General features: G+C 44.2%; 1 protein-coding gene across 6 annotated transcripts in view; it reads left to right on the top strand.

Moving 5' to 3' along the window:
- lrp8 (low density lipoprotein receptor-related protein 8, apolipoprotein e receptor) overlaps positions 1-26,833 on the top strand; it is a 139,801-nt gene that overhangs the window by 53,105 nt on the left and 59,863 nt on the right. For all 6 annotated transcript variants that reach the window (XM_076045431.1, XM_076045429.1, XM_076045430.1 and 3 more), the window contains exon 3: positions 17,527-17,649. In XM_076045431.1, the coding sequence (XP_075901546.1) occupies positions 17,527-17,649 (123 nt within the window). The remainder of the gene's footprint in view (positions 1-17,526; positions 17,650-26,833) is intronic.

Here is a 26,833-nt window from a genome sequence, read left to right as displayed (position 1 = left end):
AAGGGACAAGATGAAAGGAACATAACAAGATTAAAGCTTTAAAGTCTTACCGAAGTTTTACAGACTAAACGATTGTGTTTGCTTTTACGGTTGTATCTTGGAACATTTCACGTGATGAAAACCTTGAAAACTGTTGCTTTTAAATGGTGTACGGTGTATCGCTTGTGTTCCTCTCCACAGTGCACCGCTAGCACAGCAGTCCTTGAGCAGCTAAATTGTCATTGTATGCACGGCATGCAAACACACTGTATTTTCACGTTCAGCGAATCACTCAGTCACTCTGTGATTGATTAATTGCCTCTCAGAGTGGTCGTTAGTCGCAGCCTGACTTGACGGCCAGTGTTCCTCAGGCTGGTGCTTGGAAAATGGGCTTCTCAAGCCGGTTTGTCTGATCCTTCCACTCCTGTTTGTACAGACTTTGGTGTGTACTCTTTTCTTTCCTCTTTAGAAAATCCCTCTCTCGTGACTCGAGACGCTTTGTGTCTCCTGTCAAAACAGCTTCCTCTTGTCTGCTTTGTCCTCTGACACGTTTAGAAGTAACATTTCACACTTTCTTTCTAGTGGTGAAACGGGACGGAGGGGACGGGAGGGGTGGGGCTGTGGGGGGGGGCATTCAATTTGACTCCTCACAAAAAACAAGCAGTCTAAAAACAATTTTTTTTGGCCCACGAAAGCGTTACAAAGGACCTTAGCCGCACCTTTAGAGAAAATGAAGGGGCTGCGCTCACTTTGCTCCGCTGTCCCTTCGGTTGGAGACTGTGCGGCATTGTCAGTGTGATCCTTCAAGCTTTGTTTACATGGTGGACAAGCCTCTGCTGTGCTGTCTCGTCCCCCTCGCCCTCCCTCAACCTCTCACCACCTGAAAGAGGACTTCCTTGCATTCTGATGGGGCGCCTGTCCAACCACCAGGACCCTGAGGAATACTAATCAGCGCAGCCTCTGCTATACAGTACGCACTCTCTCCAGTCGGGGCTGGTGGAGTAACTGTGGACGTACGATGAACCGCTTCCGCTGTGTAGGTTGGAAGGCACGGACTCGGGAGTCGTGTAAACCTGGGGTGGATATAAATTGTCTATTATAATGTTAGACATAATCTACTTCAGATTAGGGTATCCCATTTTTCACCGTTGATCTTTACACGTTTTTAAGTAAAAAAGGTTAAAACTTAAATGGGTGCTTTTTTTTTTTATGAGAAAACAACTTTTTTTCAACTCTTGAACTTTTGCGTTGTTGTCTCATCTACCAAGTATGAAAAATGACAACTTGCGCATTTCTGAATGAGCTGACTTTGTGGCTTGAACAAGTTCATATAAGTTTTTGAAGTCACATTAAATAACGCTGTTCCTAGTTAAAAGAGACAGTTGTAGATTGTTGGTGTTGTTTTTCTTCTTGCTCATCTCTCGTCTGCTGAGAAACAAAATCGTGACACCCACACAGAATGCCTGATGGAGCCTTTTCTGTAGAGCTGTATTTCATATAACTAGGTGCTGAACCCGTTGATCTCGGCCTCATTTACAACATTTATTGTATTCTTTGAAACAGCAGAAAACCCCAAAGTAACCTGACTGAAGAAAGGGTCTCCTTGTTCCAGGCATTACAAGTTCTGCTCAAGTGTATAACCTTACTAGTCTCCCAAGTGCTGTCAGTTGGAGGTCTCTCAGTTCCTATCTGTCTTTGGGCCTTGTTGCTCCTCCTGCACGTGAGTGGACAGTCCGTTGTACAATGACATCTCAAAGTTTTGTTCTGCAATTCGACAGTTTCTTTGCTGTTGAAGTCGCGTCAAAAGTTGGACGTCGTTCCGCCCGCTTGCTCTTTCTTTACATCCCGGATGAACCCGTTTGTAAAGCCCAGATCAGCGCGCCAGCCAGCTGGGACTTTTGAGTGGTCAAATGGGTTCAACAAAAGTCCTTAGTGGCTGGCACAAGCTGTACAGAACACACAGCCGCACACAAGCGCCGAGAAGAATTGGGGGAACATCATTGCCATCCAGGGAGAAGGTCCAAAATGCTAATGTGGCGTATTGGGGCGCTTTTTGCTCGGCCCACGTTTTAAAGGCGCGCAGACATCACCAGAGCGCTGAAAGACAGGCTTGTGTGAGGTTAAGGCGCCGCTGTTATCGCGCAAAGCCCAGGAGTTGAGGCCATCTCTCAGCGTAGCTGCAGGCAAGGAGCAACGATGAAAGGAGTAAAAAGCAGAAAGTAAAAAGGAAGGAGCACCTGAAATATTAAATGCATCTCTTGTACACACACGTAAGCGCGCACGCACGCACTTCACTTTCTTTGGACCTCTTTCCCACACATATGCACCTTTCCTCTCCCACCTGTCTTAACCCTGTGGCAAGGATGCCTTTGATGGCTGTTACCCAGCTTAATTTGAAGTGGGGCTTATGGCAAGTCTCCCTGTAGGACGCAGAATCAAAACACAGCCAGAGAGGAAAGCGGGCCAGGCCTGGAGGCGTGTGAATAGGGGATAGAACGGCGGACGTACATGTCCTGTATGCAGAAAGCGAGCGCGTTCTCAGCCCGTGAGGGGGATGCCTGCACTCACCTTGCATTGTGTCTGAGAACTGGCTGCCTCTGACGGTAGGAGGAGGAGGAGGACAGATGGGGGCAGTGTTACCGACAGCTCCAGCCAAGGAGCTAGCATTTACATTTTGTTCGCTGGAAGCCAAGTGTGAAAACCTTGATGAAGAGCAATTTGCATCTCTGGATGCCTATGAAGAGGTTGGCTTTGTCCACCACCATCGGAAAGCCGTGGCCGCACACTGCCAGGTCCGAAACCTGCCCACCGCACCACCAGCCTCCCCCAACCCTCTGCCCTTCAGCCCACCCGCCTCCCCCCTGGCACTACTTCTTGGCAGCATTAGCCAGCGGTTATTTCCACTATTGTGTTCTATGGCCAAGAACACCTGCTGGGAGCCCTTTCATCCAACCCTTAGCTGGGGACTTTCAAAGCCAGCCAAGGGCACCTCCCCACCCCCGGGACACACACACACACACACACACACACTCACACACACACACACTTGGATTCACACACCTTAAAGGCCATGTCTAGGAGAATACTGATATTTTTCTCGACAGACATTTCCTTGTTTGTCTCTCTGGAATTAGAGCATTTGGTAAAATGCCTCCAACCACACATATACACAAGGGACAATGAAGTTGAGTTTCTGTCTACTGTGTTGTAAGTTGAGTGCCTATTGGGCTTGTGTAAGTTCAGCTGAAAAAAGGTTTGCTTGCATATTTGAAATTTCTCCTCTCCCTGCTTTTTGTTCTAAAATGCAAACTTGTCAGGACTTGTGACTTTATGGACCTGTGAAACATCATTTCTGGTCATCCAAGTCCTCTTCGAATTCCAAAGTTCACGTCACGTAAGGTCCGAGAAAATTCTACCGGTTTTACATCAGGAGTAGATTTGTGCAGTCTTGGCAAGTCCATGGCCCAGAATGAATTTCACAACAGCTAGAGGAAATGGCAGCAGGAGGAGTGCGCAATTATTTCAGTGCATTAATGTTGTTTAACAAAATGCAGCTTTAGGTGTTTAACTATGTCTAAATAACACCTACACAAACATCAAAAAGCATTGTTAAATAACACATTACCAAAGTCTTCCCATATGACATTAGTCCACCTTAACTAATGGTAGCAGAGGAGAAAACAACGCCCCCTCATTTTCACACAGGATGGACTCAAATTTGCAAATTCTGTCGTCACTGTCCGGCTTATTACAAGCTAACAACTTGTCTGACCGTATGTTTGAGCCATTTTAAGGAAGCAGAGTGTTGTGGGACAGACAGTGCGGTTTGGGGTTGTGTGTGTATCTGTGTAGCTGGAAGGCGGCTGTCTGGGATGTATTTGTATTCCGGTGGCCCGGGGTATCCGTGGATACACCAAGGTGACCGGGAAGCATGCATAAGGACAAAGTGAGAATAAGGGTTATTTCACAAATGTGCCCACTGATACCCACCCATTCAATAGACCCACACAGTTGAAAGGTTACTCCAGTTCATTTCCTTAAACAAGCTTTGATAAAACATTTAGTGCGACTCATTTGCAGGTAAATTGCGCCATCCTCGTCAATTATGCAAAGAAAAAGATCAAAACACCTAATTGCTTCAGAATCAAACTGAATTGGTCACAAAGCAGCAAGAAAGGAGGAATTCTTTATGAATGTCTCAGGCATTGATTTTGCGTGAGTGTGAGCTGATTTTCAATTTGGGTAATACACAAGCACTTACTATAATAACAATGAAATTACTGCTATGTAAATTTTGGGGGGGGGGGGGGGTTTCTGGTTGTTTTGTTTTGCTTTCAGCTTGTCGGGGACTGAAGTGAGCTTCAGAATCTGAGGAGCGGCAATTTACATAATAAGCACATAACCACCCCAATAATTTTCTGGAAGAGGGAGCAGACATGCCTTCACTGAAGAAAAAAAGATGCTAGATAATCTTAGCCTCAAAATGTACCACTGTAAATCTGAGTTGTGTCCAAAAGAAGGAAACCATGAACCCACCCACTACTTTAAAATCACAATAGTTAATGGAAAAGAGTAATAATTGTCGTCTTTTTCAGTCCACAAAATCAAATTGAATCTTCTAGCTTGAGAAACAAATGCTAATTTGCGTTGCTGTGAAAGCTGAACGCTTTGAAAGCCCTCAGATGGACTTTGACACAACGGTTCATTGGATTTGGCCTATTTAGGTGTTTCATCATCACATTTGAAGACAAATTGTGGAGACGTCGATTTAAACGTGCGCCATGGCTGGATGCACAGACAAATTGGCAGCGAGAGAATGAATTTGTCATTCCTTAAGCCCCCCTTCATTTATTGACAGTTGACGGGATCATTATTAAAATATGCTGCTGCTTTTACTTTTGTGTCATATGGCAATCTTGACATTAGGGTCTCGCCGTCCACATTAGTTGAATCCACACCACTGCGAACCACTTCCGTCCAAAGTTAACATGAGATCATTTGGCCCCAGTAAGATTACTCCCACCCCACCCCGCACGGTTCCCCACCTACTGTACGTCACTCGTCCTCTGCGGCTAATGTTCCCAAATCAAGCGGCTTTGTGAGACCAATGAAAAGAGCTTAGTCACTGTGTAATTTCATTCAAGCAGATGATGATGATGATGGTGGGACATGTCGGCCTGAAAGGGATTAGCTGACAAAACATGATTACTTTGACAGTGAAAACCAGCTTTAGGCACCAGTGGTTGAGCTCCAAAGAGGAAGGTCCAGTGTTAGTGAGTCATGGCACCTTTGGCCTGAAAACATTTGGCCAGTTCTGATGCTTCCTTTAAAACAGAACATTAGGACAGTCTGGCGAGTATTGCACGTCTGTGTTCACAGTTCGAAGGAGTCATAATGATGTCTGCCTCATCATTGCACATTGCTTCGGCTCGTACTGCGCATTTGCATTATTTTCCTTTCCATCTTGCCTAGTTGTGTGTGTGTTTACCTTTGCTTCTTGCACAAGATTTAAGTGCTGGAACCTAAGCGACACGTGACATGCGCATTGGCTGCATTCCAGGAAACTTGCCGGCGAGGAGAGCACGTGGAAGCAGCTTCTGCAATCGAAATTCCAGCTTTTTCCGGTGGCAATATGTGGGTTTGACAGTTTCATTCGTAGGGCATCAATTGTTTGCTTGGCCTTTTCCATTTCCCCACATGATTAGCAAAGGTCTGATTTTCTAAAAGATGAATCTGTGGCTAAGAACTGAGGGTAAAAGGTTGAAAAATCCCCGTTCATCTTTGTTCCGTCTTCTATTTTGTGGTTGCTCCCGCTAAGAGTGGCCACAGCCCATCATCTTGCCTCCGCCTCGCCCGGTGCTTTGCCTCCACTTCTGCTGCACCCACCACCTTCGTGACCGTGAATCTTCTTTTGTGGTTATTTCTTCTTCAACATGCTTCCCCCGAGTGCACCCACCACTCCCTCTTTCTGCTCATGTCAAAGCCACCTCAACCTTGCCTCTGCCATTTTATCTCCGGCTTTCTCAACCTTGACTTCTCCTATTGATATGCTCGTTTCTAATCCTGTCCATCCTGGTCACTGCCGGATGAAGAATCTGAGCATCTTCAGCTTCCAGATCCGCCTCAGCGGCACCATTTCTAAACCATGCATCATAGCAGGTCTCGCCACTGTATAGGAAATTTAGCTTGTTACTTTTATGATAGTAGCAGTATAGTATTGGTTCATTTTAATTTATATCTGCTAGTTGGTGTGATGAAACCTTTCATTTCCCAAATGCTATTTCATTACATCCATTGCATTCATTACGGATACTCCGATGCTTTCTACTGATTTAATCCTGCTCCATCGGTCGCCGTCACTCACGCACTCTGATGTTTGTTTCCAATCTCTTCAGACAACAGGTGTTTCTCCCTGTTTGCTTTTCTAATCAGCGGCCGCCGACAGAGCGCACAAACAGAGGGGACAAAGGCGCTGTTTGCCACAGGGGAGGAGCGAACACGCGGCGGAGCAGCGAGAGGGGGCTTTGAAAGAGGAGTCGATAAGGAAGGCAGACGCAGTCAGAGTGGCGGGGAAGACAAAAGGGACGGCCGGGCACAGCGCTCTGCTTTTTTGCGATAATACGGAGCGGACGCAGTCGCAGTTTCACACAAAAAAAAAAAAAAAGAGATAATCGCATTCCATAACTGCCTGCGGAGAAGGAAGTTATTTTCACTCATGTCTTTAAGTAAGCTCTCCTTCATTACTGTGTGTCTGTGAAGCCAAAACAAAATGATTTCTGCCACGTTCGGGAAGTCAACGCGCTCCCTCGGCGTCGGCAGCCATTTTTAATTGATTGTAATTCTTTATTGGAGAAAGGCGACCTACCCCCCACCCCCCCACCCCCCCACCCCTCCTTTGTCTGCGGAGCCTCAGAAGGCTTTGTTTGCTTCCCTCGCTCCTCTCCTCCTCTCCCCTCCTCCCCTCCCCACCTCCTCTCCCACCCCGGCCACTCCCTCCGGCTGGTGCTGATTTTTGATAATAAGCCCAGCAGTAATTTGTCATGTGGACCCGACCGGCCAGCACGAGCGCCGCGTGTGTGCGGTTTGGGACTTGAATGGCGATGGTGGAATCGCAGGGGGCGTTGGAGAGGGTTGGGTCGGGGGAGGGGAGACATACGAGGCTCGCAGCGAGTGTCGATTCACTCAGCCAGCGGGAACGTTGTCCGTCAGTGAAAGGCTTTTATTTCCCCCCTTCATCTTTTCTTTCCTTTTATATGTTGTTGTCAGATTGGCTGAGCCAAAACCTCACACGTCGACGACTGTCACTCACTCGCCAACCTGCAGGAGGGTAATTGCAGAACCCGGCGCATGCATTTTTATTTGGCCAACAGACGAACGCCGAGCCTCCAGAGAAGCCGTCATTTTGGTTTTGAGATGCAAGCTCGCAACCTTTAGGAACATTGATATTACTGTTACATTGCTCTAATTATCATATTGCAATTAGCTGCTGATAAGGAATGATCTGATAAGGCTTGTGCATTTATGGCTTAGAGCCATAAGAGATCCATGAAGCCATATATTCTACATCGTACATGTATTTCCGTGTTATTGTGGTGGTGGTGCTGGCCACAAAGGGGGAGGAGAAAGTGAGCTTTTTTTTATGGCACTGTATCACCCCTCCCCCAGTGCATCACACATGTTTTATGGCCCCAATGGGGCATTTAATGTTGAAGTGAATGTATTTGTGTGTGTGTGTGTGTGTGTGTGTGTGTGTGTGTGTGTGCAGGAGGCTATACTTACCGCATAAAAGAATTTCCTCTCATTTTATTCAAACGGGAACCCAGTATTTTGATTTATGCAGACATCCCCTATTGAAAGGGCTCAAATTATTTGCATTTTCAGAGATATATTTTTCACTCTGTCCTTCAATGGAGAAGTCTTGTCCAAGTAGTAACGCGAGGAGGGGAAAAAAAATGTGCTGTGCTGTTCTCCTGTGAAGTGCTGCGAGAAATATCAGAAAATGCACAGCACTGCTTGATGGCTTCCTGCAGTAGCTTTATACCTTCCACTTGCTTGGGAGTTGCTGTAAACAAGGCACCTGTCAGTCTGTCATTAATATGAAACAAACACCTTACTGGCTTCCTCACTGACTGCTGAGGCGAGCCAGCCCCCTTTGTGACATCACAAAATGTTGATTTTGAGAAGGGTTTAGTTAAGCACAGATTTTAAGAAAAAAAATACATGGGAAAAGAAGCAAAGGATGGATTTCTAATTTCTAGCTGGTTGAATGAATCAGAGTGAATTTTGCAACAAAAAAAAAATGAGACTTTTAAATAAGCGTGTCAACCTTTCGGAAAAAAACACTGCAAATTGATGATGAAGGAACATGTTGTAGCCACAGACTCAGTTTTTGCTTCCGCAGCTCAATCGTCAACATAACAAAGGCAGATTTATGACATTACAGTGCACAGAGTGGGGGGGGGGGGGGGACTGTTGCCCCTAAAGACCCCTTCACAGCGGCTCCATTTCTTCATTTCACCCCCACGGTGACATCAGTCAAACGCCGCCGACAGCAGCCTGGTGCATTAGGAGCCGTGTGGCTTTTACATGTCTGAGCAGGAGTGTGAGCGCTGATATCATTAAAACCATGACCCCGTCCAGGAGAGTGACCGTCCGGTAGTCTGATGTGATTGGAGCGTTGGAGGAGGAGCTACTGGGGGGAGGGAGGGTGGGGGGTGGGGGGGGCAGGATGGGATGAAGCGAACTTGCGCGTGTGTGTGCCTGTGTGTGCGTGGGCAGCAGGGCTTGTATCGGTTGTCTGAGTGTTTAATAAATCAATGCAGGTCAAGTCTGAGAGCCGGATGTCACCCATATGGCCTGCTGTTGGGGATTTGCTCTCTGCCCGTGTGTGTGTGTGTGTGTGTGTGTGTGTGTGTGTGTGTGTGTGTGTGTATGTACACAGAATTAAAGCAAGGTTTTTTGTTTTTTGTCGTGCAGATGTCACTGCTAATGAGAGGTATTGAAGTAAAAGCATATGACCTCACAGCTTCCCCATCGGCGGCCATTGGAAATAATTCCGACGTGCACACATACACTCATACACTCACACACATTCCAACATTTTGACCACATTTGTCCAGAAATTTGTCATTTTTCTCCTTAGTATTTCTCCGCGGCTGAAAAGATTTCGGCATGGAGACGATTTGATGCTTTGCCTCGTCGTTGGCTATTGCGACCACCTGGTCGGTGCCCTCTTGCTGAGAGCGACGCGTGCCCCGACAGTTCAGTCTCTGTTCGGTGGAGATAAAAGGACGCCCCCAGCCCCCCACCCCTCAACCCCCCCATCCACGCGCTCCTCTACAATGGGCACCGTTGTGCCGCCGCTTCATTAGCAGTCTCCAACGCTAGCGCTAAGGCGGTGGCGGTGGCGGACACAAAGCGGGCCGCTCTTTGATCTCGCCGATGAGGTTTTCATCCTCCGTCGCGGCGACAAACATCACTCATATTTGTTTGTCTGGGCAGCTGGTCGAGGGCGCTCGGCGCAGAGACCCCGGGAAGCGTGGAGAGGGAGGTTGGAAGACGCGGGGAGTCACTTTGTCATGTGAGGTTTGGCAGCGTCGTGGTTGAGAGATTGAAGCGGCGTTTTTATAAAGACAGAGAGAGAGAGGGGCGACAAAATAATTTGAAAGAAGAGGTTTGGAAAGAGAGATTATGGACGATGGGAACTCGAATCCCCTGGCCTTCCCTTTACACCTGATCTGTGTTTTTGTTGTTGTTTTTATTTTATTCTTTTGACTCATCTTGTTGCTTCTCCTCTGTCATGGTATGGTCATGCTTGTCCGTCTCCATTTTTAAAGCCAAGCTTTAATGCCACGCTCGTGTAAAGGGGGTAGAGCATGTGACAGGATATAGAAGCCTTGGCGTGGATCCGATTCGAAGCGCATTGTGCGGTTCGACATTCAGGAATGTGGGAACAACAAGGAGCCCAAGAGGACGGTGCTGTCACATGTCTGAAAGGATGTTGAGAGAGGCAGAACGTGGCATTGTTTTTAATTGAAAGCTGATTTTCAGTTGGCTCCACCAACAACGCTTTGATTACAATTACCTACAGCACATCTATCTATCTATCTGTGAATATTTATTGTACTGAACTGAATTTCAATAAGAAAAAAATGAATTTTACAGCTTGAATTTGCTCCACAGAGTTCTGTTTCCTCTGCCCCTCTTAACGTTAATTCCCGTCCCAGACAAGTGGGAATTCACTAAGGTGCAGTCCGTATTTCTCGAAATGGGTTAACGCAAATGAAATAAATTGTCATGAGCACACACGCATGCACGCACACACACACACACACACACACACACACACAGAGTATGATGCAACAAGATCACATCCTGATGCATTTTCAAATCCTTTTGTAATCTGTCAAAGGAATCAATTTATTTTAGCATGGCCAGATATAGCCTCCTCCAGCAAAAACATTCTTCAAGTGCTTAGGAACTGATTGACTACAGTTTATTCTGAGCTGTCCCGCAGTAAAAGACAACAAAAAAAAAGAGAGAACCGTTGCAGAAACTGAAGGCGAACAGGTGAATGACGAAGACGAGACACTGCTCAGGCGTCTGCGAGCTGTCTTTAAAGTGCAAAAGATGCTTATTTCTGCTGCTTTTGTTGGAAACTATTCATCTGCTTTTTCTGCAAGAATGGATGTGACTAATTTATAAATCCTTTCAGCGCAGTCTAAACTTTTCTTTTACGGCGGTGCGGCACATTTTTATTTTGAAAGTTGCTCTCCAGCCTTGCCTTTCCTTGGACGAGTGGATTGCATTTCTGCAATCAAGAGAGGGGAAGGTCGAGCCCCGCAAAATGTGTTTACCTCTTAAAATGCATTTATTTATTACCTTTTTTTTTTTTTCTGAATTTAGAGTTAAAGTCTGCAGCTTTCACTGTTTTACATGTGGGCTTCAGTCCGCGACTGTCCTTTGTAGACGCCTGCTTGCTTTTAATCAACATAATGCTGAAAGCATTTGCACAAGGACGTCACCTGGAGTGCAGACGTCGTTCCAATCCTGCTCGGTTCTGTAGTTTGAGGGGCGGGGTGGTCGTGGAATTTGGGTGGCCGCTTCAACATCCTTGAGTTGTTCACGGTTGGTGGGGGGCGGCCTGTGGTGCACGGGTGGTCCCACAACAGCAGCAAGGTCTCCGGGGAGCGTTCTCCCAGGACAAAAACGTTGTCGCCTCCGCTGAAAAAAAAAAAAGTAAATTTGCTTTAAATGTCAGTCGACGGGATTTTCTTAACCGGTCCGCGTGATTCGGGAAATCACAGAACCCTGGTTTAGGGGTCAGTATTTACCAAAGTCTCACGCAGGTTCTCACACATGCATGATTTACATGCACGTGAGTGACAGTCTAAGTAGGAAGGCCCGGTCATCTGAAGCTGAGGAATTAACTCTCTTCCGTCGCCTCGGTCGCCCACCTGTTACCTTCGACTCCATCACCCCAACTTTAGTTTTTTCGCTCCCGTGAGATTTGCCGAAAAAACTCCAAACACAAAGTCCCCCACCCTCAGGTTTGAGATCATGAATTGGAAACAGGCCTCTTTGAACTGGCGGGTGGCATTTGATGTGCTCTGAGGAGCATAATATAGAGTGTATTTGATCTGGCCTGTTGCACCGCCGGTCTGAGGGTTTCCTTCACATCTCTGGCCTTTGTAGTTTGTGTATCCACAAGGAAAAAAAAAACCAAACAAACAAGTGCAGACACACACAAACAAACACACACACATACACCTGCAACCACGCGCATTTCAGCACAAGTCCAAGGCTTCTTTTCTTGCCTTTGCACAACTAGTTGACGCCTGCGATATTAAAACTTTTCCTTTTTTTTTTTTTTTTTAAATGGTTTCGCTGCTTTTCATTTGCACTTTTATTTTTTAATCAGGCTGCGGGCGGATGATGTATTCCTCAGCAAAAATGCCAGACAGACTCAATTTGTCGCAGACCAGCGAAAGTGCTGCGACCGTTTGTTTGCAAGCGGCTGCTGCTCCTCTCCTCCGTGAATTTGTCTCTGCCCTCAGCTGATTATTAAGAGGCTAGACGAGTCCTAAATCATCTCAGAGGAACTTCTACCCGTGGACGTCTCGTCCGCTTCTCGCTTTTGTGTCTCGCTCGCGCACACGCTCAATACGCAGAGTTTCTGCTGTTTTTTGGAAGGACCAGATCTGTTTCAGCTCTGCATTCAGTCCTCTACACATTTTCCTACATCAAATCTTTATTCCCTCGTCCTTCCTCACAGTCACGCTTGCATAGCCGAAGACTCACTTTTTTCAGCGCTTTTTATCTATAATGTATAGGGTGTCGGAGGGTGTTATAACACCTGGCTGTACAGACTGTCAGAAATTCCAAATGAACAGCCGCGAGACAGCAAGACGAAGAAAAAAGCCACCAAGCTTGCCAGACTATCGCTTCAATAGAATAATATTTTTCTTTGCACGTAGGTGTTTTTTAATATATGTATATATAAATATGTATATACACATATATATATATATATATATATGTATATATATATATATATATATATATATATATACATATATATATATACATATATATATATGTATATATATATATATATATATATATATATATATATACATATATATATATATATATATATATACATATATATATATGTATATATATACATATATATATATATATATATATATATATATATATATACATATACATATATATATATATATATATATATATGTATATATATATATATATATATATATATATACATATATATATATATATATATATGTATATATATATATATATAAATATACATATATATATATACATATATATATATACATATATTTGACTGGGAAAGTTTTTTTCCATCTCTTGGCAAAGTTTAGCGTGCTAATGTTTTGTCTGCCTATCTGTGACTTCATCAGCACACTGGGCAAAGGCCAGCTTGATAGATATTCTAGAAATCTATTTCTGGAACTCTTTCAAAAACTCTTTTAAAGCTAAAACATTTAATTATTTATTTTTGCAAAAACAAACTTTAAACAACTAGAGAGTCCTTTGAATAGATATGTTTTATTGCAAAATTGCAGCCAGAATAATTCATGAGGACATTTAGCCTCATGAATTAATTTATCTGTACAGACAGTAAATAGAATTTGACATCTTTATCAAGAAGTTATCATGTCTTTGCTTGTTTTCAGGTTCCTTTGTAAAACGGTGCATTTGGAAATTCCTGGACACCAAACATAATCAGCCTTCATTGGCTCTTTCTGCTTAGGTTTGAACACATTCAATAAAGTAACTTGACCTTCATTTTAGTTAGACGTCAGTGCTGATTTGGTTTGGTACATCAGTAAAAAAGGATCATGGATGTCATGCTTAAATCTTTGTTCACATAGAAAATACTTACAGTTACTTCAAGCGTGTGTGTGTGTGTAAGTGTATGTGTGAGGAAACGTGAAAGGCCAAACTCCCAGAAGGTGTTTTGTGGCTAAGTGTAGGAGGCAAAGAATAACGTGGGATTTAGCCTGTAAATGTCAAAAATATTACTTTTTTTTTTTTTTTGTAGAGACAGAAACAAAATCCCCCCCCCCCAAAAAAAAATCCCCTCCACGTTTCAAATGTCAGGTTATCATTTTAAAGGCCACAAAAAAAAAAAAAAACAACAGAGCTTTGTTCTTCTGCGTTTGCAGGAGTAGAGGATGAAAAGGCGACGCTGTCTGTCTGACTGAAGGACGGTTAATGACGTCGTCACGGCGCCGGCTGTCTGCATCAGACCGTCGTTGCAAGCGTGAAGCAACGCCGCCGCGTCTGCGGTCAACAAATTCCTAATTAGAGCCGTCGCCATCTTGTTACCGCTCGCCTGAGATGTTGTGTTAACATTTCAGTCTCTCTGTGTGTTTGTTAGAATGTACCTGCCCTTTAGCTGCCCCCCCCGGTTCCTACTGGATCATCACAAATTACGTTGACAGGTTGGGCTAAAAAAAAAAAAATACATACCTATGTATATATTTTTTTTTTTTCTATATTTTTTTTTTCTTCTAGATCCTCACAGGTGTCCAGCGTGCGTGGGCGTGTGCGCTCTCAGTGTGTGTGTCGCCGTGTGTGTGAGTGAGGGTTGGGAGCGTTCATTATCTGGTCAGCTTACTCTCTAATTGACCATGAGGGTCTTCAGGTCGTTGGCTGAGTGTCAGCGGAAATTGAGCACCTAATGCGCGGACCGTGAAAATGGCAGCGCCTTCAGATGATGTCTGAAAAAAGGGAGAAAATGTCGACGGAACCTGAAACAAACGTTTGAAAGTGTTGTCGTGAAAAAAATTCCAAATGTGGCCAACCTGTTTCCATGAGACATTTTGTGCATTGGCACTTATTGGGAACCCCCCCCGCACCCCCCCTCCGGCGAGCTACAAACTTTATTGCGAATTAGGTCGTTTTCAAAACGACGTCGTTCCCATAAAGTTGAATGCAGATTCAATAATTGTGGCCATTATTGCAGTGGTTTGTCCTCACGCGGCCCCGTTAAGCACTGCAGTAATAGAATTACTACAATTTCAGCGTACATGTGTGTATACGTGTACAAATACATGCCTATGGGGCTGTCCATGTATGTCGGCTGCGTCCCGGTCTTTCAAATCCCCCAATACCTCATGAGGCAGGTGCAGCTGCTCCATATGGATGGCAGCCACGCACGCGGCAGGTCTCACTGCATCCTAATGTAAATGCAGGAGGTGGTTTGTGTTGCATCAGCAGCTTTTCGGAAGCAAGGCAAGATATTGTTCCGTGCACATTTCCTTTTGGAGACTGGCGACGGTTTGGAACCGATCGGCACAGAATCTGTCTTCGGTCAGGCTGCTTTTCATCCCCATTTTCTTTCTAGCATTCTGTCTGCTCCTTTTCCAGCTCTGTCTCATTTATCATCTCGGTCTGTCTTTCTGAGCATTGATTCCACATCGTTTCTTTGACTCTTTTTTTTTTTTTTTTTTTACTCTGGTCTGTGGCCACTACAGTGAACAGGCCAAGGTGAATGAAATTTGTATTGTTTTTTTTTTTTTCATAGAATTAGAAGAAAAGTATTTGCAGTATTTTTTTTATTTTCATTTCTATGAAACTATCTCACTATTTATTTATCTATGTATTGAAGTTGAGTGGCTGCCCGCCACCTGTGCAATCTTACTTCCACATTCACAGCTACTTCTGAATGCCAGTTGGGTCTCGTATCCTGTGAGATTATGTCAATATCCAGCATATTTTTTGCCTCGCAGTTGGTGCTGTGCAGGAGGCTGCCTGTTTTTTGTTTTTTTTTCAGGCCACTGGCAGAGAGAGAAAGACGTCTGATGTATTCCAAGCACATTGTTGTAAACAATCGGCTCTCCGCCGTTCCTCCATTATACACCTTCTCACCACCCACTTAACCTTGTCTTGTCTTTCTGTTCTCCTCATCCTCATCGTCTGCCCTCTTTCTATTTACTCCTCCCTCCTGCTCACACCACCTCTTATCCATTCTGGGCCTGAACCTCTTTTTACCCGTATCTGTAGGGCTCTGCCTCCCTTTTCTTATTTCGGTGCCTCCTTGCAACAGAATCATTACCCCGAACCGGTTAATGCGCCACTGCCGGCTATCGTTTTCGCAGCCTGCCATGCGCTGTCAACGTTACAAACACATTTCGGTGCATATAGAAAGCGCTGGGACCCACAGGTGAGGCGCTGTCAGTTCAGGTGTTTCATTACAAAAGGTTCCTCCTGGCGTCATTGTCCATAAAACACTCTTTTATTACTCGCGCACAGCTTAAGTGCTACACACACATATAAACACTGAGATGACTCTGTCGGCTGGCTCGTTTTGCTTCCACAATGGAAATGCATTCGCCCGAGCGGCAGTCCTCTGTTGTCGCGCTATCTGTTTGCTAAAGCTGTGATTGTTTTTTTTATTAAAAGGCCATTCACTTCACTGTTCACTGTATAATGTATGTTAGAAATTAGGAAGAAATCATTTTGATGTCCTTTGTTATTTCTTATGTCGACAATAAAGTTATTGTAAATGCTCATTTTATAGAGTTATGTGTTAAATATTCTGTATATATATTGATGTTATCAAATTTTTTAAAACAAATGATGTTGCCTCTGCACCACTGTTTTTTTTCCCCCCTGGCCTGATTAAATAAAAAATAAAATGCCCTCTCAGAAGTTACTTTCTTTACTATTTCAGAGAAAAAAAAAGAAAAAGAAAAAGAAACACTAGAGCACAACCCCCACTTCCAAACACACAGCATTTTTCATTTACACTCTCCTCTCCCTGCCATTTGTCATCCACCCTATCTGTGCAGTGTATTTCATCATGGCGCGCTAAAGGCACTGCTAACACGCCGGGCGAGTGCTTCCTCTGTCGAATGACGGGAATTTTCGTCTTTTCCTGTCCCCGAGACGGATTTGAGCGCGGCAGCTTTGCCCTCACTCACAAAAAGGCACCGGACAAAACTTTTGGAGTTCAGAGGCTATCAGGAAACTGTTGAACTGAGGCGGAGCGGCTCCTGCCTTGGGAAAAGAAAAGACAGAAACGAGGAAAAAAACAGCAAACAGAATGCTTGAAACGCAGCAAACTCTGCGAGACAGCGACCGAGACTGGACTGGCTTGTTGCTGATCTAATCTCTTGTGACGCACCCTCTTCCCCGCACCGTATGTTCAGCGCGCCGTCCACAGAAAGGAGTTCTACTCGGATCGACGTTGCAATGCTTCTCCGCTCTGCCTCAAAGCAAAGTGCTCGGATTGAAAAACACTGCCCCGTCACGGAGGCATGCACCTGTAATCTCCTTCCTGTCTCTTGCAATTGCTATCCTTTAGATAATGCTGAGGTCTGTCCCCCCCCCACCCCCCCACCCGTGCTGCTGTCACCACAATATCTATGCAAAATGCCCCGCAAGCTCTAAATGCCGGCCTACTTAATGTTGATTGTTGGTTGCAAAGTATTCAGTGGAGGCCAAATATCGTGACGACATATGAGGTTTCAGTGATTCTAGTTTAATTGTTTGTTAAAACACCCATACAACACGTAGAGTATCTACATCATTATGTTCCAGAACCCACAGAACAGAGATTTTACGACAAAAAAAAAAAAAAAACACGTCTCACCTTCCTTTTCAAAATAAACTAAGTGACTTGTGTCATCAGTGTCTGATGTGATAGTCGTATAAATTGACGGCGATTCAAAAATGTGACCTTTGTCATTATAAATGGAATTTTTAATCAACATTTGTTTGCTTATATGTTAAAGTTAACTGACGGACTGCATCAATTCTATATCTGTTGTGCTCACAGCAAACATCTGCATGTTTCATTTGGAGGCAGGAAATGTGAATATCTTCACATCTGTCATTTGTCCTTATTAGCCCCCCCCCCTCACTGTAATACATTCAGGTGTTCATCGTCGAGTGTCACCCAGTGACCTTTCAGATCCCTACTGAAGAACTGCGTTGCGCTCGCCCATGAAGTAACCACCGTGTTTTCCCTTTCTTCGGTCTCCGCAGCGAAGAAGACGTGCACTCCCACGGACTTCGCCTGCAAGAACGGACAGTGCGTCCCCGCTCGCTGGCGCTGCGACGGAGAGCCCGAGTGCGCCGACGGTTCAGACGAGGCTGATGCAATCTGCAGTAAGTAGCTGTTTAGTCGCTCGCGCCAGGCGCCCGCGCAAACACAACACGCCGGACAAACAACGGCAGGCTGTGAAGCGTGCAGGAATTGGGTAGAAAGGGAGTCGTAACACGTGTGTCGTTCGTCTTTGCTCATACGTGTGTGTGTTGCTCATTATGCTCTTTAATAATGCTAAAATATTACACCAACAGGATGCGATGTGTTGGTTGATTGTGAGTTTGCACGGTGCAAGTACGCACGAGCACGTTTTATTCCAGCACTCTCCTCTTAAGACCTTTTGCGCACCGGGGGGGCGTATATTTCATGCAGGTAGTTCGCACATCAGTAATTGTGATCAGATGCTGATTTTCATCTCCACTCCTTTAGCACAGTGCATGAATTTTAAGCAGTCAAATTGGCGATTACATTATTCCTTCTGATTTCGGATGTTTTATTTTCTGAGCTTTCTCCTGCTGACACAGCTCAGTCGATCAGTCCTGTGGCGTGGAAACACAACACTGTGACAACAGTGGTGGACCTACTCATCACCTGTGTCTCTCACCACCCTGTGGTGCCTGACAAGGGGCACAAACACACAACGGTGATATGAAAGGCAATGATTAGCAAAGCCTGTTTGTCATCACGGACGACATAGTCCACACTATGCCTGTGTTTATTTACCAATTTATCAATACATACAAACATACCTTTTTTTTTTTTTTGGAAGCTACATCATTGACCCCTGGCCAGGTTGGCTCGACAGGATGGGTTGGGTAAACAGCAGCCTACTCCGGTCGCTGCCACACCTCCACGCCTGCACGATGTCTCGGCACACACGAGTTGTGCCAAAGCCCTCTTGAAAAGCTCTGGTCTCGGCCACAGTTCACGCCTTCCCAGACATGCTACTTTTGCAATGCGATCAAGCACTCGAACTGTTTGGTACACGGTAATCAACTCGAACTAGACTTCTGGCTGAAGCCTATTTGGCCATACAGTCCAGGGCCACCAGTGTGAAAATTCAGACTTAATGCCGAGTTCACATGGAGTGCGGCAGACGACAAACGGCAGACAAAGCCTTGACGGAACCGGGGTGAACCCACGAGCACTCTGCGGGAAAATAAGTGAGAGGTAGAAATTGACATTGTAAAAGTTTAATTATGTATTACGCATTACAAGCTTAATATAATAATGATAACTATAAGTTATATTATTGTTATTACCTCAGCTTAACATTCAGGCTAAGGCTTGAAATTCTTTCTCCAGGTGTTCCATTGTGAACTTGACCTTACCTGAACTCTACAGTATATAAGGTTCTTCAAAGGATCTTTGCATGTTTCCACCAGCTGGTTGTCAACTTTGTTTGGTCTTTTTTGGTGCTATGTCACATCCAGTTGTGAAACCAAGCCTTGCTGTCCACTCGTCCATTATAATGACTTCTGGTTTGTTACTTAACAAACTTAAAAAAGGATCTCTCATTTTAAAAAAACTTGGAATTATGGTACTTTGTAAAAAGTAAAGTCTTCACATTCGACTAATCGAGACGAAAGTTAAAAATCGCTGGATTCCTGCGGCAGTGCACTTGGCATAATGGCCGCTGACATTTCCCACAGATTCACGTATTAATCTCACAGCCAGTCGTCGTTTCCCCTTGAGATAACTTATAGAAGCAGTCAGAACTACCAGAGGTCAACCCCTCCACTTCTTTCTTCTCACAAGACTTCCCTGAGGCCCAAACTGCAGGCCAGCTTCTCCCTGCAATTTCTTTTTTTTTTTTTTTTTTCGTATTGAGTGGTGATCAAAGAGTTCTTTGAAGATTCTCTCCGTAATCGGTCTGATTGGGTTGGACCAAGGACATGTGTGTTCAGACCCTGAATGTGCCTTCAGACTGTCTGTGCCGCCCAGATGCGCCTGTGCATAAAGTCAGTTTTTGCATTCAGCGTTCATCGCAGGGTGAATGTGTAAGTCGTTTGATCTGATTAGTGGACTTGTGCTTAAGTCCAATTATGTCCATCGAGGTCGATCCCTGGAGGAGCCTCAACTTTCTTGGCCTCATCGATTCCTCAAGGCCGCGTGTGCACGCTTAAGTGTTTTGCCGCATGCAGAGCAATAAAATGAGCAAAGAAGATTGCACGCGTCTGCATTCGTTCAGAGCGTCACGCCAAAGCCAATCTTTGAAAAAACTTCTGCAGCAGAACGGACAACGGCATGCTCCACTGCCGGGGCCCAACACATCCAACAGGACACCAATGAATGAATGGCTGGGGAGTAGATCAGGTTGAACTGACTAAACTTTGTATGTAGGCTCACGCAAGACATTTTTATATGTGGCAGTGGAAGAGCCATGTTGTATTTTTGTTTGATTTTCCTTTAAGTCAAGTTCATGACCCTGCTGGCAGTATTCAGTGTGTCTGGCATGCAAAAGGTCAAATTCCAACACACCTGTACTACCAATTAGCTTGCACAGGGCAAGACAGAGACCGGGTTGGTTTCATTGAATTTGATGGGCTTTTGGAGAGAACAGGTGGGAGTGCAGTGGAAGTTGGAAATTGGAGATGCCAGCAGGAAAATGGTTTTCCAAGGGAATCTGTTTGAAGCATTTTGCATCATTTGTAACCTTTTTTTTTTGTAGCCCTTTTTGTTTCATATTGGAATCTTTGGACATTGTGCTAAATGGAATCTTTTTGTTGCGTTAGTGGACTGAACAATATATGAAACAATACTTACTTTGACTTCTAATCTTCACTGTTTTTTTACAAATTGATGTATTGAATCTCCTTGGTATTTGAAGTAACTTCTTAGGAGGCACTACAGGCACCAAGGAAAATGAATGAACAGATGGTGAAATCCTGTCAGGTTTGGTTCATGCAATACCAATTTGCTCAACTCTACTTGTTCATTATATACATATTTTTCTTTTTATTAATCTGACAGCAACGTGACAATTTCTGCCATTGTGGCCATGACACTGGCGCATCAGTCTGTGTTGTTGGAGTGCACCCACGACCAGATCGACACTGGTTTTCTTATTCATATCCCAGCAACCTGACGCTCAGGCTGGTACCACATCCTGTCCTCTGTCTCTCTGGTCTTGCCCGGTTGCGTGTCCTCCACTCTCTGATCTGACTTCAGTTTAAAGTAATGCCTTTGACTGAATTGATTTCCTTGGGAGGGAATCGATAGGCTGATCCCACAGACCTCTGGTGGACTGCTGATTAACTATGGGCCGCCGATGATGCCTCGGCACCGCGGAAGACACACACTCGCAAGCTCTTCAGGAGTCGAGTGTAATTACACATCTGAAAATGAATGCAGGCCTGGAGGGGATTCTGTGGAAAATGCTCAGTGTAATGAGTGGTGGTTTATGCATTAAAGACTGCACACGGCGTTCTGAGCCGATCCTAAGTGCAGATGTCACCCCTCAGTATGCGGGTGCATTATTAGCAGGATTAGAGGCGCCGCAGAGTTACTCGCCTACGGAAGATGCGGCCCGAATTTGTGAAAGTTTGCAAGACGGCGACACGTTTCCTCGTGTCTTCGGAGAGAAGAAGCTTCACTGTACGTGTGACTTTATCATGTACGGGCTATAATTAAAACATGTGACTCGTCATAAACACCTACATTTGCAAATCTTTCCAAGAATTGTACAAGTTAACGTGGGCGGAGTTGTTGAGAACAAGACAACTTAATAGTCCCTTGAAGTCGTACGTTATGGTACCATATTCTTTTACGATTAACTCTTATGTTTCAGCTGCTGGTACAGTGAGCTACTGCCATCAGCTCAGAGATTTGATGCACCTTCTCATTGCAAGCCGCTCCATCCAGCTCCTCGGAATTTTTTCCTCTTCTACCAGCACAGAAACGTCTGCCACCAGCCGTTTGACCACTGCACTGGTTTGCAAGACATTTTCCTTATCTACCTCACAAAGATTAAAAACGCACGGTCACTGTGCCCAGGTTTTTTTTTCAAATATAAAGTCAGGTTTTATTTATTTAAAGGGGTCACCTCCGGACCATCCTGCATCATCTCTCCCTGACAGACAGCCAGCTCGTCTCCCTCAGGGAGGAGACACAGCTCGAGGACACTGGTCGACCAGTCGAAGCCACCCTGTCTTCTCAGATTATGGATTTTGGACCTCGTAAAACGACCCCAAACTGTCCCACCAGCCACCGTCTCCGGAGTGTGGCAGACGGTCTGAGGAGTCTAACCATTTGGCATCCAAAAGTTTCATATGAATGGTTCATTCTATTTTGAATCCAATGTGTAAATGCTTCAAACCCATCAGTGACCAGAACTGCCCGACAAAGCAAAGCAAATAAGTGCTCTGCAGAGGATGTGCTCGTCTTTGAGATGCTCAGGCTCACAGTCCGTGTCCCACACAATCAACGCTTTGATTTCAGGGACTCAGCATCACAAAGTCAGCATCCATTATGCCTGAGTGGCATCAGCGAGATCCCCCAGTTGGACATTTAGTGCTGATTGGAGGAGCTGCGTCGACTCTCAAGTGTTATTTAAAGCCCATCTTTATGTGCGCGCACTCCTGCGTCTCCGCCGCTGCTACATACCCACACTCGAGGGATTAAAGTGAGCCCCTCTCTCTCCACGGAGCACGCAGGGAAAAAAAAAAAAGAAGGTGATTGAAGTGCGACATCAGACACTTGGTCAGCCTCACTCAGCCGCAAGTCGGTCGGCCGTGTGATGGACCGCGACCCTCGCGGACCTCAGCCAGTCTGAGTGATGCTTCAAAAAAGTTTGAACACGTGAAGAAAAGTGTTGAAGAGCACCTCGGCTTCTTCGACAATCTTTCTTCACACGGCCCAGGATGATTTCAGACACGCAGGTTATGCTGATGAAGTCGTTACCGAACCCTCCAAAGTCACTGTGAAACACTAACGAGAACTTTGACAGCTGTGCATGTGAAGAGATCTCAAGTAGCACAAACTTTTTTAAGAGTTAAGTGATGAAATCAGGAGAGCATCTTATTTAAATGTGGAATGGAAAACAAATTGAACTTCTCTTCATTTCCTGGGAGATAAAGAAGCCTCTTAGGTACTTTCACAGATGCGGTTTTGATTTAATATTTAAATGAATGTCCTCTACACTTTGCTGGTGCCTTGACTAAAGAATATGAAAAATCAAAGTTTTGCAACATGTAATGGTAAGATGCTTATTGCAGACAGTCAAACTCACTAAACTCTGAACTGATCCATGTCCTGGGCTGGTGGAGGAACCCGGTGGCCACCTCCTAACAAGTGGACCTACACTCCTCAAAATGAAATGTAAATGCTTGGTACTGGTCAGTGTAGAGAAGTGAGTTTTGTCAAACTAAAAACTTTAATATACATTTTCTAATCCGTTCCATGCCACTCAACGCATGTCAATGTCACCCATTAGATCTTTAACAATGCAATGTTAGCCCGTGCAGATGCGGTGCACCACAGTAAAGCTTACACTGTCAACCAGAATATCAACAGTAACATCACGGCTTTGGCAAACTTTTCGATTCGGAACTTTGCGGCCTATTTAATATCATCTGACGAAACTCATTCATCTGCCAACACAAACTGTCAGCGGAGGTCCTTTTATCACAGTGAGACGTCTCTCCCGCTTGTATCGCCGTCGATTTATGGGGCTCACATCAAGCCACCCCTGACTACTTTGATTTCTTTTTCGTACGGGGATTAAGCCTCTTCTGAGGATGAGGCTGCGGCGCTGATATTGAAAGTGGACGAGGAGACAGCTGGAGGACATCTGCTAGCAGACTACTCAGTCAAACAGGTGCTGCAGTGTCTTTAATCTCGAACCTCCTGCGTGTTTAGGGATGAGGGAGACTGTAATTTGCCCGTCACGATTGCCAAATATGGCTGATGAAATTGGGCGTTATTTGTGCAATAGCTCTACCCTTGCCGGCGCGCCGCGTCGGGCTTGTCGAGACCCTGCGTGACGTGAGGTGCACAAGTGCGGATGAGCCTGCCGTGTTTTTAAAGCGGAAAGTCTTCAGCTGCACCTCCGAACGAGCAGGGCCATCTTAATTGGCACATCAAGGCCATAATTCCTAATGAAACCCACCGTAAGTCAATTTAATTCCACCAAGTAACAAGTTTTTTTTTTCCTTCACCTTTCAAGTCAAACTCACAAACGTGGGCATTTTGTTTCCGCTGAAACACATTTATGAAAGAATTGTGCATGCCGACGTGGTGACCATGCCATTGCATGTTGAAACTAAGATCAGGTTATGGCCATTGAACTTTGAACTCGTTCGTGATGTGATCATTTCAAAGATGTTTTTGTCATCTTGTATTGCGTAGTGCACGTTGGTATCATTCCTCTAGTATCTTGCACCCAGTGCTGCCCCCAACCAGGACTTCTTGGCAATAGCAGGATTTCCTCAAGTGTCTGAACTGTCTAAGACAAAAGAAGCACTTTTTCTTTTAATTCAAAAGAAAAATAGTGGAATTGATAGTGTCAGACTCTCTATGAGGATTTATTAAGAGAGACTAACGGACGTTTAATCGTGGAGCATCGGCCCAGAGGTCACTCTGAAAATGGACCGAAAAGCTGGACCTGTTCACGCCTCCTCATTCATCTCTCCCCGTCCCCGCTGTCATCAGTTCCACCTGCTCCCGTCCGCTCAGGTGGGCGTTTCCCTGTGGCTGCCGGCGGAGACAATGGGCAGCGCGGCGTATTATGGCGTGGAGGCGAAAGGTTGCGCCAGTTAATTATTTTGGAATATGAACGGAAAGGAGCCAGCGAGTTGTTTTGTCGGACAGCTTCAATTTCATGCTTGAGGCCGTGGTCGCGCCAGCCATAATTTCCCAGGTGCCAACACTGTCTCTCTCTCTCTCCAGCTGTGTCTCATTCAATCAGGTCAATTGTGCAGACACCCGTGTGTGTGTGTGTGTGTGTGTGTGTGTGTGTGTGTGTGTGAGCGCGCTAGACTCTAAGCTTCTGTACTTTGTGGCTGCTCTGATATTTCAGAGTCAAAGCGGTATTAACTCAGTTGTGCGGGCGGGTCTTCTATCACTGTTGTCTGTTTTGTTCCCGCAACTTTAAAATCATCGTCCCTGTGCGTCACTCGTTGGGATACTGGGTGTTAGTAGGGTGTCCAGTAGGTTCCTGGTTCCATTAACAAACACTGTTCTGTGTGGACCCCTTGCGTAACAGTGAAAACCGTGGGGAAATAAACGCCACCGCAGCCACCATATGAGTTTTTTTCCCCCATCAATTTGGTTCTTTTGTTCAATTAGTGGTTCCTGCCCTGGGCTGGTTACCATTGACCGTTTGTCAATAGCTTTCCATCTCAGAGAGTCTCGTGGTGTTGGAACAACCTGATGAGTTTTTGGGGTTTTTTTTTGTTTTTTTTCCTCACTGCATTCACAATGCTTGAGGAGACCAGTTAGCCTCTGCTACTTAAGTGATGACATCACAAAAATATATATAAATATAAATATATAATATAATATATAATATAATAATATAATATAATAATATAATAAATATACATATATGTATATATATATATATATATATATACATATATATATGTATATATATATATATATATATATATATATATATATATATATATATATATATATATATATATATATATATATATACATATATATAAATATAAAAAAAGCAAAAGTACATAAAATCATTTCTAACTGTCATATCCAATAACTTGTTCCAGGTTCCATCTCAAATACATATATATATGTATATATATATATATATATATATATATATATATATATATATATATATATATATATATATATATATACATATATATATGTATATATATGTATATATATATATGTATATATATATATGTATATATATATATATATATATATATATATATATATATATATATATATATATATATATATATGCACATGTATTCTATTTGCAAAACAAGACATACATATTGTTCTGCCTTTAACCATTAGGGCTCCCGCAAAAAGTGCTGAAAAACAAAGTAGTTTGACCAGTGAAAGAATCTGTCTGAATGAATTGTGGCTGAACAGTGTTGGCCAGCTAGTTTAGTTCAGCATTTTCAACCGATTCGCTGATTGATTGCATTGCAGAATCAGACAACCCCCCCTAGTTTATTTGTTGCACATTACATTTTCCTTAAACCTCGTTCTCCACCTCCACGACTACCTCTTGTCACGACTTTTCCTCTCCGGTCACTTCTCCTTTTTCTTTTCCTTGACTTTGGTCTTTCACCCCTTATCCAGAAAACTCCCCACTTTTGGCACATAAGGCCTCCAATAATACGAGATCAGCGTTCCAATGAGAGCAACTAATCAACAGTCCCCTTCATTTAAAAAGTAATGTGATATTAACTGCATGTGCCCTTTTTGAAAATTGGATTTCACATCTGAAGGACGGGGATGGAGTGTGGGGGCGTTGCTGCCCAACATGCAGCAGGTCAGCTGTGGCTTTCAAGGCTGAATTCCTCATTTATGCGCATGATGTATTGCGAATAAAGGGCACTTCCATCAAATCCTCCTCCTTTGCTGACACAATAATGCAACGTATGGTGATGCGTGTCTTTCATGAATCATGAACAGTCGCTGTTAGACTGCTACCAGCATTACTGCGGGCTGCGTAATGATGTTTTCCTTATTTTAAAGTGCAGCTCTGAAATAAATTGCAGCCCCTAGAAGGAGATGAAAGGCTCAGGATTGTATCATTATCAAGGGTCATACCTTGCTAAATTAGATTGTGTCTGTTTTTCCATTTGTCAGCTCTGTCATGAACTGGCAATATGTCAAGAACATGTGTCAAGCGTGACACTTGTGTCATTTTGTTCAGCCTGACAGAGTTTAATAAGTGTTTGTGTTGGAATAGAATTGTACTTTTGGCAGTGATGGGTCACATCAATAGAACGGAATTGTACTTTTGACATTTCATTTTACCTGTCGGTGACCTCGTTGACGTCATTCCGATGCTTTTCGAGTCGTACCGACGGACGTGCATTTCTGTTTGCAGTCGAGAGCCGTAGAAATCAGACTTGTACTCGTAAATATTTGCAGCCACGAGCTTTAAATTCACAATAATACGAACATGCCAGCGATGTTACCTCACCTGGATGAAAACACAATTTTTAGCAAGTTGATTTACACACAAGTGTTTAAAACAAAAAAAAGTTCTGTAAAATTATAATTACCTATTTTGACATTGATCATACACCA

This window comes from Nelusetta ayraudi, unplaced genomic scaffold (genome assembly GCF_046127955.1).
Source record: "Nelusetta ayraudi isolate G7.1 ecotype Tasmania unplaced genomic scaffold, CSIRO-AGI_Nayr_v1 ptg000084l, whole genome shotgun sequence".
Classification (NCBI taxonomy): Eukaryota; Metazoa; Chordata; class Actinopteri; order Tetraodontiformes; family Monacanthidae; genus Nelusetta; species Nelusetta ayraudi.
The sequence above is the reverse complement of the archived record's forward strand: the minus strand, read 5'-3'. Positions and strand labels throughout refer to the sequence as shown.